Below are 17,105 nucleotides of genomic sequence, written 5' to 3' on the forward strand. Positions count from 1 at the left end.
TGTTATATTTTAGCTACTAAATATAATTATTGTAAAGTTTATTTATTTTCCATAAATAGGTAATAATGTAAGCCATGCCAAGTAAATTTTACTTTATTTTTGGATGATTTGTCTACTTACGAGATGCTCCGTGGGGGTTGTTCTCTAATTTCTTTTGGGGCTTGAATTGCTTTTAAGGCCCGATTAATTATTAATTGTGAGATGAGCGAGATGAGGCGCGAATTATTTCAAACCCCATTGTCAAGTATCAAAGAAAAGAGCAGAAAAACCAATTGTAAGGGAACGAGATGGGTTGCAAACACGTTTCAAAATCCGTTGTCAAAAGAGTGAAAAAATAATAAATAAATAAATAAATATTAATTACCAAATAATATTAAGTCTCGGATTTTAGAGACAAATAATTGCTTTTAACGTTAGATGAGCTTTAGGCACGTTTCAAGATGTTTGTTTCGATTAAGAATGCGGTTACGCATCTTATTTCGAAACGCTTTAAACAACTCAAGGATGCGGTTACGCACCTTGGCCAATCTCGTTTTAATAACCAATCTTGTTTCGATTGAGAATGCGGTTACGCATCTTATTTTGAGACACTTAAAAGATCCGGAATGCGGTTACGTATCCGGGTTAAGACTAATAAAAGTTCAACAATAAAAGTACGAGCAAATCAAGGCTCGGTAATATAATTTATCCAAAAATAGATTAAGTTAAGTATAAGTCGATAAAGCGACCGCGCTAGAACCACGGGACTCGGGGAATGCTTAATACCTTCTCCCCGGTCTTCTATTTTCGCGGACCAATAATAAAAGAGTCATTTCCTTTTGATTAGGGATTCATAAGGTGACTTGGAAGACCAAAACTCAATTCCAAGTGGCGACTCTGTAAAATAAATAATCCCTATTCAAAACCGTCACTTCAAATGGAAAAACCCTTTCAACAATAAAAACCTGTGCGTTCATTCGCGCGGGGCAAAAAAGGGGTGTGACAACAATGACGAATCAAGAAAATGGTATTGATGGCCTTGTCACAAATGGAGTTGCAGGTGGATCAACAGATCCCACATTGCCAACTAGATCATTTCCTACTCAGAACACATCTGATCAAGAAGCATCTCAATCTGCTACAAATTTGGATCAAAGTCATCCATTATATCTGCCATCTACTGATATCAGTGGTGTTCCTCTAATCTCTCTTCATCTCACAGGTACTGAGAGTTACTCTCTTTGGAGTAGATCAATGCGCTTAGCTTTGCTAGGTAGAAATAAAATGGGACTAGTAGATGGAACTTGGAAAAAAGAGATGTTTAGAGAGGAATATTGGCCTCAATGGGAAAGGGTAAATGCTATTGTTCTTTCTTGGATTATAAACGTTGTTGATAGTAATCTTTTGAGTGGAGTAGTATATGCAACTGAAGCTTGGACTGTATGGGAGGAATTAAAAGAAAGGTTTGACAAAGTTAGTGGTTCAAGAACCTTTGGCTTACATAGAGAAATAGCAACACTTGCACAAGGAACTGCATCTGTGTCAATTTATTTTACCAAACTAAAAGGCTTGTGGAATGAATTTGAGTCCTTAATTCCACCTCATGGTTGCAATTTGTGTGAATAGAAATTTTGTAGCCTATCTATAAGGACTCAGGCTACACCAACTCTTGATGGGACTGAATGACTCATATATGCAAGCTAGGAGTCAAATCTTGATAATGAACCCTCTACCAAGTGTAAATCAGGCATATGCTATGATTGTTAATGATAAAGGTCAAAAATCCACAATGTCAAACTCTACAGGCCTGTTAGGTGCAGCAATGTATTCCTCTGGGCCAAACAATCACAACAATAACCATCAGAAGTTCAGAAAGGATTTTAATGTACAGTGGGAATTTTGCAAGATTAAGGGTTACTCTAAAGATCAGTGTTGGAAGCTAATAGGCTATCCTCCAAACTTGAACAAGAAAAGGAAGTTTGGTTCGGGGGAAATGGAAATGCATCAGCTTATAGTGTTCAAACTGAAGCAACTTATGGTCTAGGAACTAATCTTGGTAATTTGGGCACTGCTAATATCAAAGGTGGAAATAGTGGATGAGAGCATATCATGGCTAATGTAGCAGGACTATATCAAAAAATGGCAAATGGAGGACTAGGACAAATGAGCAACATGGCTCAGCCTGGAAATTATGCAAATGCTGACAAAAATCAGTAACAGTTCAGGAAATGCAACGAGGGGTGGGCGTTCGGTTCTTCGGTTCAGTTTTTTCAAAGTTCGGTTCGATTTTTTGATTTCGGCTTTTTGAAAGTGGACACCGAACACCGCACCGAATTAGTTCAGTTCGGTTCGATTTTTTAAATTTAGGTTAGGTTTTGATTTTTCTAATTCAGTTTTTTTCAGCATGGGCCTAAAATAGGCTAATTTCTGCTTGTAAAATTAGAGGTGAGCGTTTTTATCAGTTAATAATTATTTTATAGAGCAAGGGTCAATTTAATTTGGTGGCTCTGCGCAGACTGCAGAGTACTGATTATTGAATGCTTATTGATTGTTTCAAAATGAGATGCATCATATATATGATGAAGTCTTATAGATAAGTAAACATCATCACCAAAATATTGACCTCTATGTTAACTTCCAATACCACATTGTTTTATTACCTACTTAAAACACATAAGAGGACATAGAAGTTGATATCATACAGAAAATAATATTAAGCAGCTAAGAAGTAACAAGAAAATGGATCATGAACAGAGCCTATCAAAGGCCAAATACGAAGAACGATTACCAAAGGTTACGAAATTCGATATACATAAACCAAACAGCAAGATGCACCAATATTAGCTATATTCGGGACAGACATCACATTTAAGAATGAATACTGGAAAATTTGAACTCGTGATGTAATCTTTTGTATTATGGATGTCAAGCTGATCATTAAACTGACTGCAATTCATCAGTTCATTAAACTGAGGACAGAGGAGAGGAACTGAGGAAATGAAGTTAGGGCTTACGTTAAGTGAATGAAATTAGGGTGGGTCTATACTCTATAGGGATGAGCATGGATACATTAATTTGGGCCTGAGAGAGTGGACTAAGTGTTGTAAAAAAAAATTGTATTCATGTAATAAATCTTTAAAAAAAAAGTAGTAAATCTTCGGTTAAACCGAAATACCGAAGAACCGTTGACCCGGAACCAAACACCCAGCCAAAAAAGATCGAAACCGAACCGAAACACCAAAAAATCGAAATCGAAAAACCAAATTAATTCGGTTCGGTCCGATTTTTCGATTTTCGGTGTTTATGCCCAGCCCTAGATGCAGCTGGTACTTCTGATGATCCCTCAGGTAAAGGTACAGGTATGATAAGAGCAATTCTAGTATCTTATAATGCACAAGATTGGATTATAGATACTGGTACTACAAATCACATGGTGTCAAACATTAATATGCTAAATAAGGATTCTATAACTGAAAATGCTAATCCTAGAAAGGTACACTTGCCTAATGGAGATGTAGCACTAGTAGTACACATTTGCACTAGTTCAATATCAGCTCAAAACATGCTGAAATATGTGTTTTTACTTCCTCAATTTAAATACAACTTGATGTTAGTATCCAAGGCAACAAAAGAACTACACTGTGCTGCTTTGTTTTTTCCTGATTTTTGTTTTTTTCAGGGTCTCTCAAGTGGGAAGGTGATGGAGATTGGTAGAGAGGATGATGGCACATTCTGCTCCACCAATCTAATAATCCTACTCTTGGAGTCAATTTAGCTGCTAACAATTCTTCTCAACAACCTCATGTTAACTCAGATGTTTCTAATGATTCAACCAGTGTCAATCCTACAAATCTAGATATCAGTCTTTGGCATAAAAGATTTGGACATGTATCCACTTTTGTACTAAATAAAATGCTACCAAATAAACTAGATAGAATAGTAGAAGTAGTAGACAAGTGCGCAGTCTGTCATAGTGCTAAACAAGCTAGATTTCATTTTCCTGCATCTACTATAAAAAACTACTGCTTGTTTTGATATTCTTCATATGGACATCTACAGGACCCCTACTATAGATGGCCATATGTACTTCATTACTATTATAGATGACTATTCAAGAATGACATGGATATATCTGTTGAGATTAAAGTCTGATGCTTTTGTTATCATTCAGTGCTTTCTTACCTTTGTAAAGACTCAATTTGATAAAACGGTCAAAGTATGTAGAACTAACAATGGCACTGAATTTGTAAATGAATTATGTACCTCTCTATTCAAAACCTTAGGCATCATACATCAAAGAACTTGTGCTTATTCTCCTCAGCAAAATGGTGTGGCTGAGAGAAAACATAGACACATACTTGAGGTAACAAGAGCACTTAGAATACAAGCAAATATTCCTGTAAAACTCTGGGGTCATTGTGTTCTAACTGCAGTATATATCATTAACAGATTGCCACCATCAGTCATTGGTGTTTCAGCTTATGAGAAGTTACATAACAAGAAACCTTCACTAATTCACTTAAGAGTACTAAGGTGCTTGTGTTATGCCAAGATAGTGAACCAAACTTATAAGATGCAATCAAGGACTAAACTGCAGTATTTATGGGCTACTTTGAATCTCAAAACGAATATATATATATATATATATTATATGATATTGTACATCAAACTTTCTTTGTCAATAAAGATGTAGTATTCATAGAGGATGAATTCCCATTTAAGTCACAAAATGTTGATCCTCCTATATTTAATCATATTGAACCTGATGTGACAGATTCTTCTGATTATCTACTTTCTAATGATCTAGATGTTTTTGAGTCATGTGCAGCAGAAACTCAAATCAATCCAACTTCACATATAAACATCAATGAGACACCATATACAGCTGATCATACTATACATGAGATACAACCAAATACTCAACCCACAGAGGTTCAAACAATACAACAAACCACTGTAGATACACACACAGTTACACAAACTTAACAAGTGGTACCTGCTCTAAGAAGAGCAATCACAACCATACAAGTTGCAATAAGAGCATCAAGAAGGGAGAAGCAACCACCAATATGGATGAAGGATTTTATATCTCTAAATTCCATCCATCGGGAAGCTCAATATCCAATCTCAAACTACATATCTTATGATAATATATCTCCAAAATACCAAGCTTACTTAACTGCTTTCTCTTTTATTTCAGAACCTAAAAATTATGTTAAAGCTAGCAAGGATCCTAGATGGATTCAAGCAATGAAAGAAGAGACTAAAGCATTACAAAACAACAATACTTGGACTCTCACAACACTACCAGAAGGAAAGAAGCCAATAGGCTGCAAGTGGAAGTATAAAGCAACTGGTGAAATTGAAAGGCTCAAAGCCAGGTTGGTAGCTAAAGGATACAATCAACAAGAAGGCATTGACTACCAAGAGACTTTCCCTCCTGTTGTCAAAATGATTACTGTCAGGATTGTTTGTTTATAGCAGCATCTAAACACTAGCCTATACATCAAATAGATGTGTACATTTGCATTCCTTCAAGGTGACTTGTATGATGAAATCTACATGGACTTGCCTCAGGGATTTACAAGTCAAGGGGAAACAAGACAAGTATGCAGACTTGTTAAATCCCTATATGGACTTAAACAAGCCCCTAAGCAATAGAATGCAAAGTTGACTGAAGCATTAACAAGGTTGTAGTTCCTACAGAGCCAACATGATCACTCTTTATTCACAACGAAAACAAAAAAAAGGAACAATAATGGTGTTAGTGTATGTTGATGATATGTTACTGACAGGTGATGATCTCAGTATAATTCAAAAAACCAGAGCAGCACTTCAACAAGTATTCAAGATGAAGGGATCTAGGGGAATTGAAGTATTTCCTTGGAATAGAATTTGCTAGAAACAACAATGGGATACTTATGCATCAAAGAAAATATTCATTGGAGTTGATCTCAGAACTGGGCTTATTAGGAGCTAAACCAGCAAGTATTTCTATAGATACTAATGTGAGGCTTACCACTAAAGAATATGATGATCATCAAGTCAAAATCAATGCAGAAAATGAAAAAATCAGTACAGAAGATCCATTACTGACAAACATTACTTCATATCAGAGATTAATAGGCAAACTACTCTATTTGACAGTCACCAGACCAGACATAGCATTTGGGGTTCAAACTCTAAGTCAATATCTTTAACAACTTAAGAAATTTCATATGGATGCAGCTTTAAGGATTGTCAAATATATCAAGTCTCAGCCAAGACAAGGGATACTTATATCTAGTTCACCTATTGAGAATGTAACTGCCTATTGTGATGCTGATTGGGCAGCTTGTGCACATACAAGACAATCAGTCTCAGGATTTCTAATCAAGCTTGGTGAATCTCTCATCTCTTAGAAATCAAAGAAGCAGACTACTATCTCCAGAAGTTTATCAGAAGCTGAGTACAGGAGCATGGCATCAACTGTTTCTGAGCTCACTTGGATACTTAGTTTGTTGAAGGAGACATCAAAATCACCTTGCCTGTAAAGTTATTCAATGACACCAAATCTGCTCTACAAATAGCTGTCAACCCTGTGTTCCATGAAAGGACTAAGCATATAGAAATTGACTACCACTTCATTAGGGAGCAGATTCATCAAGGTCAAATTCAGACACAGTACATTATAACAAAGGAACAGCCTGCAGTTATTCTGAAAAAAGCATTAACTGGAGTTCAACATCATTTGCTTAATTCCAAGTTAGGTGTCTTAGATATTTTCATGGGACCTAACTTGAGGGGGAATGTTAAAGTATGAATGAGAAGCTCATGGATTAGTTGAGCTAAGTTAAGCAAGGCAAAACAGTCCATTCAACCATTCAAAAGTTAGTTATGGACTTCTCAAAAGTAGTTATTAGACTAACCTTATCCACAAGCAGTTATCCGGGTTAGTTACTAAGCTAGGTGGTTAGTTAGATGATTATACATCATATGCTCATTGGATACATACACCTACACATTCATCTTTGTAATCACAACTCAAGAATTATACTTCACATAATGAATTTCTCTCATTTCTCCTCTCGGATGAACATAGTTTGATTTTCTTTCTCTTCTATCTTAATTCTTCTTCTATCTTGTTTACTCGTCAATGGAGTTCTTATATGAACTCTGAATTTGTTCAGTACGGGTAATATGATTTGTTAATGTCAGGGGAAAGGCAAATCAGTTCATACAAAGTTGGGTGGGGTTATTTTACACGACAATCTCTCTTCTTCTTTTTCAAGAAGCTAGTAATTAAGTTTTAAGAATAAGAAGGGTATTAATTTTTTAATTAAGAAGTTTTTGTTTTCAATATAATACAGATTGATAGATTAACTTAAAATCATCATGGAAACTCATACATTTCAGATTCTAAATTCGATTTTCAACCCATCTAATACTTTCTTTGCACCAGCCTAAAAGTCAAATAGTTTAATTCTGATTGTGAATTCAGGAATGAAATCTTAAACTTTTTTTAAATAAAGTTTACATATTTAAAAACTATATAAAAAATACTATAAGTCATAATAATTGATAGTTTAAAATATTTAAAAGATATATGAAAATTACAGACAAAAAAAGAAGATAGATTAACTTAAAATCATCATGGAAACTCATACATTTCAGATTCTAAATTTGGTACAGTCTAAGAGTCAAATAGTTTAATTCTGATTGTGAATTCGAGAATGAAATCTTAAACTTTTTTTAAATAAAGTTTACATATTTAGAAACTACATAAAAAATATTATAAGTTATAATAATTGATAGTTTAAAATATTTAAAAAATATATAAAAATTATGGATAAAAAAAGATTTGTTTCAATCTCAAAATACGAAAGGCGTTGTCACATAGACCGACGATGTTGGTAAATGAGAGAAACCGGAGAGGAGTTTTCTGGAGAGGAATTTATTCTGTGCAAAACGTTAAGAGTAAAAATCTACTATCTATAACATGACATTTCCACATAAAAATTCAACAAGTTATATCATTGTGAACTTACAAGTGTTGCATTTTAACAAAATGAAAATGACTTTAGCCTTACTTGTGCGGCTAATACTCTTCCACTAATGAAAATCAGGAAAAAAGACAAAAAAGCATCATAGTTTTCAGCATCCGAGACATCAAACATGTCCAATACATTGTATCTTATAAAAGATATTTGGCCAAAATCATAAAAGAACCCCTGAACTTGTCCTGATTTTCTATCTAGACCTCCAACTGAAATGTTGATCATCTGAACCTCCAAACATAAAATAAACGGTGTCATTTGAACCCTCTCGTGCCAGCTGGCACACGCGTAAAGCTCACTGCTTTAAACAGAGCGTGAGAGACCAATTTTTTTCTTTTTTTGAATTTTTAATCATTAAAAATTAATTTTAACAAAAATTCTATTTTAAAATCTTTTTAAATAATTAAAAAAATTGAAAAATTCAACCCATCCTCTCCGATAGCCCACTTCACCGCCGTCACTGCCTCCTCCGCCGCCGTCGCCGCTTTTTTTTTTTTAAATTTTTAATTATTAAAAATTAATTTTAACAAAAACGCTAATTAAATAGATTTTGAAGCGGCGGGGCCAGTGGTGGCGGTGGTGAAGTGGGCTATCGGAGAGGATGGGTTGGGTTTTTCAATTTTTTTTAATTATTTAAATAGATTTTAAAATAGAGTTTTGTTAAAATTAATTTTTAATGATTAAAAATTTTAAAAAAGAAAGCGGCGGCGGTGGCCGAGGAGGCAATGGCGGCAGTGGCGGCGGCGAGGTGGGCTATCGGAGAGGATGGGTTGGGTTTCTCAATTTTTTTTAATTATTTAAATAGATTTTAAAATAAAATTTTTGTTAAAATTAATTTTTAATGATTAAAAATTTAAAAAAAGAAAGCGGCGGCGGTGGCGGAGGAGGCAGTGGCGGCGGCGAGGTGGGCTATCAGAGAGGATAGGTTGGGTTTTTCAATTTTTTTAATTATTTAAATAGATTTTAAAATAAAGTTTTTGTTAAAATTAATTGTTTTTGTTGATATAACTTATTTAAAAAAAAAAAAAACAGGTAACATGACACGCTTCACCTTTGATCTATTTTTTTATGTCACGAGTGCGAGCTTTACGCTTGTAAAAATTTAGTACGAGGGGTTTAAATAACACATTTTATCTTACGTTCGGGGTTCAGATGATCAATATTTCAGTTGAAGGGTTAGATGAAAAATCAATATTTCAGTTGAAGGGTTAGATGAAAAATCACAAGTTCGGGTAGATGACTTTTGGCCAAGATATTTTCAGTTCTCTGCATCCGAAACATCAAACATGTCCAATACATTGTATCTTATAAAAGATACATTCACTTAAACTTTTTTCATGCATAATTGTTCTATCTATTTTTGTTCTTCCACCATGAAACCTTGTACGAGAGGTTTATCTACAAATCTTAAAGCTCCAATCTTGATCAAGAACTTAAAATCAACATCAACAGTGAAGTTTGCATCTCTGTTTCAGCTTTCTGGATTTGAATTTCCAGTTGCCTTAACTACTACTCGTTGTACCCATTCTACAGTTCATGCTTCATCACCAGTTATTCAATCCGATTCCAATACAAGTGTGCTTGATATTGCTGATGAAAAATCAGAAAGGGTAGAGAAAAACTTAGAAAAGGTGACATTTCTGCCTTGTAATTTGGACTGTAATGATTTTCACAATTTTTTTTACTTGTCACTGTTGTAAATTGGTATCTTTATCTAAATAGTTGGTCGGATTTACTGTTTACTTATCTTAGCCGATATATATAGATTATATGCTGATTATGCACGGTTATACGCATATTATACCTGATTGGTATTTTTAATTTAAATGGTTGGGTGAGTGGCTATTTAGGTTAATTTTTCATGTAAAATATCTTGATATTTTTGGTTTGTTTTCTTGCAGGTGATTTATAGCTGTCGGTTTTTTGCTATTCTTGCAGTATGGGGTTCCTTAATTGGATCTTTTCTTTGTTTTATCAAGGTTTTTTCTTTTACCCTTTTGTATTTTGATCATTCCTTTTCCTTAATTTTGGCGGGTTATATCAATAGAAGAAAAGAAAAGATTTCTAGTTTTTTGTTGATCAGGCGACACCTGTGCACTGCTATAGAGTTTCATTTCTTGACCTTAAGTTAAATTATGAATATCTAGTAGGTTCCTTTATTAACGACTTTTACCTTTTCTGCTGATAACTTGTATAATTTCTGTTGTCTAAATGCTCTCCTTATGTTGTTTTTTTTAGCAGCCAAAGAATTATATATTGTTTTAAGATAATGACAGTACAATTACCCAGTATAGGAGGAGAGAATCAAAAATAGGTAACTAACAAGAAGGAATCAACAAGTGCCTGTATAAGGGGAAAGAGATTAGATACACGTTAAATGTTATCCATAAAAAATTGAACCCAAGAACTTTAGAGTTTTTTGAGACCTCAGACTGGGCACTTTGTGAAATTTCATTAGCCAGCAGCATAGTACTGATGGCTTGCAATTTTGTAGAGGGCCGAGGGGCACAAGGACAGAGACTCACAAATCCTCTATGATTATAGAATCAAGAAAAGAAACAAGTTCAAGTAAAGATTAATGATTTTGATCAATCAATTACTGAGGACAAAAGGGCAGAACATTTAGTCTAAAAAGATAAGTCAAGACTTCAGTCTGTAAATCTTTTAGTTGGTAATCTTTCAACCCCGTCTCGTATAGGCTTAGAAATGAGTAAGGGTAGAGGTTCTACCTTCAAAAGTTGCAAGTCTTTTAGTTGGTTAATTTGTTGCATGGTGGTATAGTAAATACACTTCTGTAGTCGCTATTCGATTTGCAGAATGACATAGATTAAGAAAGTTAATTTGTGTCAATTTGACCCTCATATCGTGAGTGATAGGTAATTTGGAGATAAGATTTGTGTTATGTCTATGCTTCATTTGACTGCTTCTAGTGTGAATGTCTCATACATCAGATAAAGTTCATGTTGTCTTAGAGCAGTGATCCTTTTTTTTTCCCTCTCGTCTTTATTTCCGTTGGACTTCGATAAAGAAAATTTAACTTAGTAAACCAACAATATGTAATACCAAAACATGATAAATCACGGAGAGTTCTATGTTCGAAGAGGGATAGAGCTGTGGAACATTGATCTGCAATGCATAGAGACTCTTCTTCAGACCCTGATTTCTGAGTTATAATGTTGTCATTACTCCTCTAAGCTTTGATATTTGTCTAATGATAAATTATAACCTTCTATATTAATGTCCAGAACATAATAGTAAATGAATAAATTAACTTGTTTCTCCATCAACAGGGCTGCTCGTGTGTGATAGAATCATTCCAAGGGTACTTTGCAAGCAGAGCCAAGGTTATTGCGCATCTTGTCGAAGCTATAGGTTCGTCATTAATTACTACTGTATTTGTGTTCCTTCTCGTCAATGTAGTCTATTTATCTTCTTTCCTCAATCATGTTATTGCTAATAAAACAGGCCTCATCAAGAGGTTCTTTTCTTAGTATAATGAAGTCGATTTTTAGCTAAATTACTAAATGATTCTCGCTACTTTTACATAAAATTTTGAGGCTTTCTCTAATGTAATTAGATATGAGGTTTTCAATCAACTGTAACAAGGGGGAAACAATTTATTTTCTTTCCTGAGCAGAACATAATTGTTGCAAATTCATAAAAGGTGGTATTAGCACATGACTTACACTTTATGCTCCGAGTCTCGTGTTGTTTACTAACAGGAAGTCCTAGGCTCAACCAATTTTGAGAAGGATATGGATTAAAGTTTAACTATTCGTTTTCTTTTGGAGATTGACTTGGGAATTTTCTCATGTTTTTTATTTGGCAAAAACTGAATGAGCTGATTCTTAATAAATTTATTCAGCATAAAGTGAACACGACATAGTAGAAAGCACTATATACATGAAAATTTAGGAACCAATTTATTCTTGAATCTCGTATTTTTACTTTTCAAGTCAGGTGGATTGATCTTTCTGTAAACAGAACTTGAGTTTTTGCTTGTTAATCTGTATTACGTATGATCTAAGAGTAAATATTGATCTTATGATTTACTACGCATAGTAGCTCGTGATGCACATTATAGTTTTATATTATCGTTCGTGCTCCTTCAATATTTACCCTTTGCCTCTAAGATGTTTTGGGACTTCTACCATAGCATAATCTCTTAATTTCAATAGCTTAAGTAGTTCCTGAATACTGATGGTGTATTATTTTTTCCTTTAGATATATACCTGTTGGGAACAGTGATGTTAGTCTTTGGGATGGGTCTCTATGAGCTCTTCATCAGCAACCTTGACATAGGAAAATCAATGACAGGGGAGAGAACTCCGTATCGATCAAATCTCTTCGGCATGTTCACTCTAAAGGTTGGTCTCAGTAATTTGGAAAGTGTTTTATCAGTTGTATACTTGTGCAACACTGAATAGCACATGCATATCTCCGTTTTCTGGTTTTCTATGTTGTAGTATCTTCCATCCAATAGTCCCTTAGTTCTCCTGAAAGTTTCTGCAACTCAAACTACTTTCCAATGAATCTCATGCATCTATTGGTACTTCTTGCTTTTATGATCACCAATATCTAGGTCCCCAAGTGAAAAGGGAAAATCTTTGAAGGAATGAACTCAAGTAGTACTAGCTTGTTTGGCCAAGCTTCTCGAAAAAAGTGTTTATTTTCTTAACGACGTGCTCATTTTAGAGAGCTGAAGTGTTTGGACAAGCTTTTCGGGAAAAATAAAGTGTTTTTGAGTGGTAATAGAAGTTATTTTTCAGAAGCTAAAAAAGTCCCAGAAGCTCTTTTGATCCCTTGGGCCAAGAACTAATTACTGCTCTGGTATTGACAAAGTGTTTTTCAAATTGATTAGCCAAATAGAAATTGCTACTCTTCAAAAGTACTTTTTTGAAAAGCACTTCCGACAAAAAGTATTTTTCCAAATAGATTTTGGATGTTTGGCCAAACATAGTATCCTTAAATGTTGATGGCAATGTAAATAGAAACTGAGGGAATTCCATCAAGTAGTCCATGCTAAAGAGAAATGCCAAAGGATTAGGTCATATAGGTTCATTTTTGCTTGAATGATTCTCTCCACAGAATATGATTCTTCTTTTCTATATATATGTTACTAACTTTCCAGGAACGACCGAGATGGTTGGAAATAACTACTGTGAGCGGACTGAAAACCAAAATCGGGCATGTTATCGTGATGCTGCTTCTCATCGGTTTATTCGATAAGAGCAAGAAGGCTGTTATACATTCACCATTTGATCTACTTTGCTTTGCAGCTTCTGTGCTTCTTTGTTCTGGCTGCCTCTATCTGCTTTCAAAACTCACCGATGAAAAGTGAAGCATTTTATAGATAGATCGCAGTTTACAATTCCTAAGGAACTGCTTTGGTGAATTTCAAGTTTTAGAACATGTACATACTCCTATGTATATTACACAAATGCATGGTATGATATAAACATCTTTCGTATGGAACTTCTGAGCTCTCTTTTATTTTCTTTCTGGTATAATTTGCTGCAATTTTCTGTTCAAGAAGAAAAATGAACATCTTGTCAACTTGAGAAGGGGCAGAGCTAGCATGCCGATGAGTAATTTTAACACAGATTTTGTGTTTGTATTTGTTAGTGCGGAAACAATAAAAACACAGTAATTATCGTGGTTTGGATCGACGTGATTTTAGCTCCCGGAGAACGGTCGGCACTTTTATTAATATTGAGGGAGAAAGTAAGTTATAAGATTGAATACTCTTAAGTTTTATGTTCTGTCCTTAATAAATTTTAGCTAGCATGTATTTATATTACTAGGTTTAATTCTTTTGTAGAAAGGATTTAAATCCCAATCACATTCAAAAACCAACAAAGAAAAAAGTTTTCTTTTATTTCTTTTCGCTTTTGAGTAGGAATTGGCTTGAATATTTTCTCAATTTCACAATCTCTATCTTGAGATGAATTTCGAGCTTCTATATGAACGTCATTCAGTCCAATGTCTCTAAGCCTACATGAGCTAACTATGTCATGAGCTAACTCCGTGTAGAAAACAAGAGGCACTAACCGAAATCTTGTACATACTAGCAGCTCTACCTTGCTCTGCCATTCTCCATCCTGATGCATCAATTGATGCGAACTCCTGCCAAATTCATACAATGACTGAGCTTGACAAAAGGAACCACCTTGGTCAACATATCCTCTACGTTGTCCTTTGTGTCAACCTTCAAGACTTTAATTGTGTCTTGTTCAATAACATCACGAATAAAATAAAATCTGATATCAATATGTTTGGTGCGATCATGAAATCTCTGATTTTTTATCAAGTGAATAGCACTCTGGCTATCACATTTTAGAGTTGGTTCGTGTTGAACCCTACTCGATTCTCGACACCAAACCTTTTAACCATATAGCCTCCTTTCAAACTTCGCTCTCGCCCCATATATTCAGCTTATGTTGTGGACAAAGCAATTATAGACTGGAGAGTTGCCTTCCAACTTATGGCACTACCTGTAAGAGTGAAGATATAGCCCGTTATTGATCTCCTTCTATCAAGATCACCTGCAAAATCAGAATCCACATAACCAAGGACCGAGAAGCCTTCATTTCTCATCCTACAAAAAGTTAGACCAACATTCAAAGAACTTTTAAGATATCTCAATATCCACTTAATTGCTTCCCAATGTGTCTTACCAGATTAGACATGAATCGACTTACCACACTGTTTCTTGCTTGACCAATATCAAAGTGCAAACCATAGCATACATAATGCTACCAACTGCACTAGAGTAAGGAACTTTTGACATGTACTCCACTTTTTCCTTTGATTGCGGTGCCATCAAAGAAGAAAGTCTGAAATGTGGTGCTAATAGTAAAGTAACGGGTTTACATTTATCCATATCAAACCTCTAAACTACCTTCTCAATGTACTTCTTATGTGAGGGATGTACCTCACTATTCTTCTGTGAATCTCCATTCCAAAGATTTTCTTATCTTCACCTAAATCTTTCATGTCAAACTTCTTACTTAGCAGTTTCTTTAAATCATTTATCTCTGTCATACTATTAGCAGCAATAAGCATATCATCAACATATAACAAGAATAAATATTTGAATTACAGTGATACCGTCACGTGATACACGCACTATCAAATGCACTTCTCGAGAAACCTTTAGTAATCATGAACGCATCAAATCTTTTGTACCACTGTTGTGGTGACAGTTTCAAACCATACAAAGATTTCTTCAATTGACAAACCTAGTCTTCTTTTCCTTCAATAAGGAAACCCTCAGGGTAATTCATGAAGTTCACCTCTTCAAGTTCACCATGTAAGAATGCAGTATTGACATCAAGCTGATGAAGCTTCAAGTCATAATGTGCAATCAAAGCTAGTAACAAACGAATTGAGCTATGCTTCACGACTGGTGAGAAAATCTCATTGTAGTCGATTCCCTCTTTCTGACAAAATCCCTTAGCAACCAATCTCGCTTTGTATCTAGCATCTTCTACATCGGGAATGCCATTCTTTTTCTGAAGACCCATTTGCAACCAACAGTTCTCTTCCCCTTTGGTAGACTCACCAAATCCCATGTTTGGTTCTTGTGCAGAGACTCCATCTCTTTGGTCATGGCTAAACGCCATTGATTAGCTTTACCACCCATAGTAGCTTCTGTATAGCTTAAGGGTTCCAGATCCTTTATTTCCTCCTCGGCAGTAACTAATGCATAGGCCACAAGATTAGCTAGCGAAGGCTGAGGATAATATTTTGGATTAGGCTTCGTAGTTCGTTTGTCCCTTCCAGTAGCTATACTGTATGGTTCACCTTCAGGTACTACTATGTGAGCTTTTTCATTATCTGACTCCACTTGAGACACTTGATCCTCCTGCTCGGTGAGTTTCATATTTTCCTCCACCGTTTCTGTTGTAAGAACTTTCTGTCCTGCAAACTCAATAGAAGTCTTTCCGGGATCAAGCATAGAGGCCTCATCAAAAGTAACATCTCTATGGGATTACAAACTTAAGAGGATCTAAACTCCATATTTTATATCCTTTTACCCCTGCAGCATATCCCACAAATAAACCTTTTTGAGCTCTATGTTTTAGTTTTCCATCACTTATATGATAATATGCGGGACATCCAAAGATTCTTAAGTACGAGTAATCAGATGATTTACCTGACCATACTTTATTTGGAGTTTTGAAGTCAATCGCCGACGCTGGAGAACGATTAACAACATAACAAGCAGTATTTACTGCTTCCGCCCATAACTCCTTAGGCACCTTGGCATTAGAGAGCATACATCGTGCTTTCTCAAGAAAAGTGCGGTTCATCCTTTTAGCTACTCCATTCTGTTGTGGTGTATGCCTAACAGTGCTATGTCTCAATACACCATGAATCTTGCAGAAATTGTCAAACTCTACAATGCAAAACTCCAAGCCATCACTTTTAGCCTTTAAGAAGTATACCCAAATCTTGCGTGAAAAATCATCAATGAAAGTAAGAAGATACCTCTTTTCACCCTTGGATGGAACTTGAGATGGACCCCATAAATTTGAATGAATGTAGTCAAGTACCCCTTCGGTTTTGTGCTTTCCCGTGCTAAAGCTGACCCGTTTCTGCTTTCCAAGGACACAATGCTCACAAAAATCAAGTGTACTAATCTTCTCACCTTTCAAAAGGTTTCGGTTGCTCAAAATTGCCAACCCTCTCTCGCTCATGTGACCTAATTTCATATGTCACATCTTAGCCTTGTCATCATCTGATAACTATGAGGTTGCAGCATTCGCAGTACCAAGAATGGTGCTGCCCACAAGTACATAAAGACCACCCTCCAGTTTGGTCTTTAACATGACCAGAGAACCCTTAGTCACCTTGCAGATTCTACCTTCACCTGCATGCTTATATCCGAGCTTATCAAGAGTACCAAGAGAGATCAGATTCTTTTTCAGATCAGGAACATGTCGAACATTAGACAATGTTCTTATGATGCCATCATGACACCGTATACGGGCAGAACGAATGCCTGTTATTTCACATACTGCATCGTTACCCATAAGTACAGTCTCACTCGTCTGCTCGTAGCTAGTAAACCAATCTTTTCTAAAG

At 35.3% G+C, this 17,105-nt stretch overlaps 2 protein-coding genes across 2 annotated transcripts; both read left to right on the top strand.

Moving 5' to 3' along the window:
* Nucleotides 1-987: 987 nt before the first annotated feature.
* Nucleotides 988-1,605, top strand: LOC132031722 (uncharacterized). The gene has a single exon (XM_059421649.1). The coding sequence runs from the start codon at nt 988-990 to the stop codon at nt 1,603-1,605; it is 618 nt and encodes a 205-aa protein (XP_059277632.1).
* A 7,668-nt stretch (nt 1,606-9,273) lies between these two features.
* On the top strand, nt 9,274-13,490 carry LOC132030019 (uncharacterized). Its single transcript, XM_059419485.1, has 5 exons — nt 9,274-9,646; nt 9,917-9,994; nt 11,306-11,387; nt 12,240-12,382; nt 13,147-13,490. Exons 1-5 carry the CDS (start codon nt 9,353-9,355, stop codon nt 13,354-13,356), a joined length of 807 nt encoding a protein of 268 aa, XP_059275468.1. The 5' UTR covers nt 9,274-9,352; the 3' UTR covers nt 13,357-13,490.
* Nucleotides 13,491-17,105: the final 3,615 nt, after the last annotated feature.

The sequence above is a fragment of the Lycium ferocissimum genome, chromosome 9 (genome assembly GCF_029784015.1).
Source record: "Lycium ferocissimum isolate CSIRO_LF1 chromosome 9, AGI_CSIRO_Lferr_CH_V1, whole genome shotgun sequence".
NCBI lineage: Eukaryota > Viridiplantae > Streptophyta > Magnoliopsida > Solanales > Solanaceae > Lycium > Lycium ferocissimum.

Coding starts and splice junctions, on each gene's coding strand:
- LOC132031722 (XM_059421649.1), top strand. CDS start 988: ATGACGAATCAAGAAAATGGTATTGATGGCCTTGTCACAAATGGAGTT.
- LOC132030019 (XM_059419485.1), top strand. CDS start 9,353: ATGCATAATTGTTCTATCTATTTTTGTTCTTCCACCATGAAACCTTGT. Junction 9,647..9,916: donor TAGAGAAAAACTTAGAAAAG/GTGACATTTCTG, acceptor GTTTTCTTGCAG/GTGATTTATAGCTGTCGGTT. Junction 11,388..12,239: donor GCATCTTGTCGAAGCTATAG/GTTCGTCATTAA, acceptor TTTTTCCTTTAG/ATATATACCTGTTGGGAACA.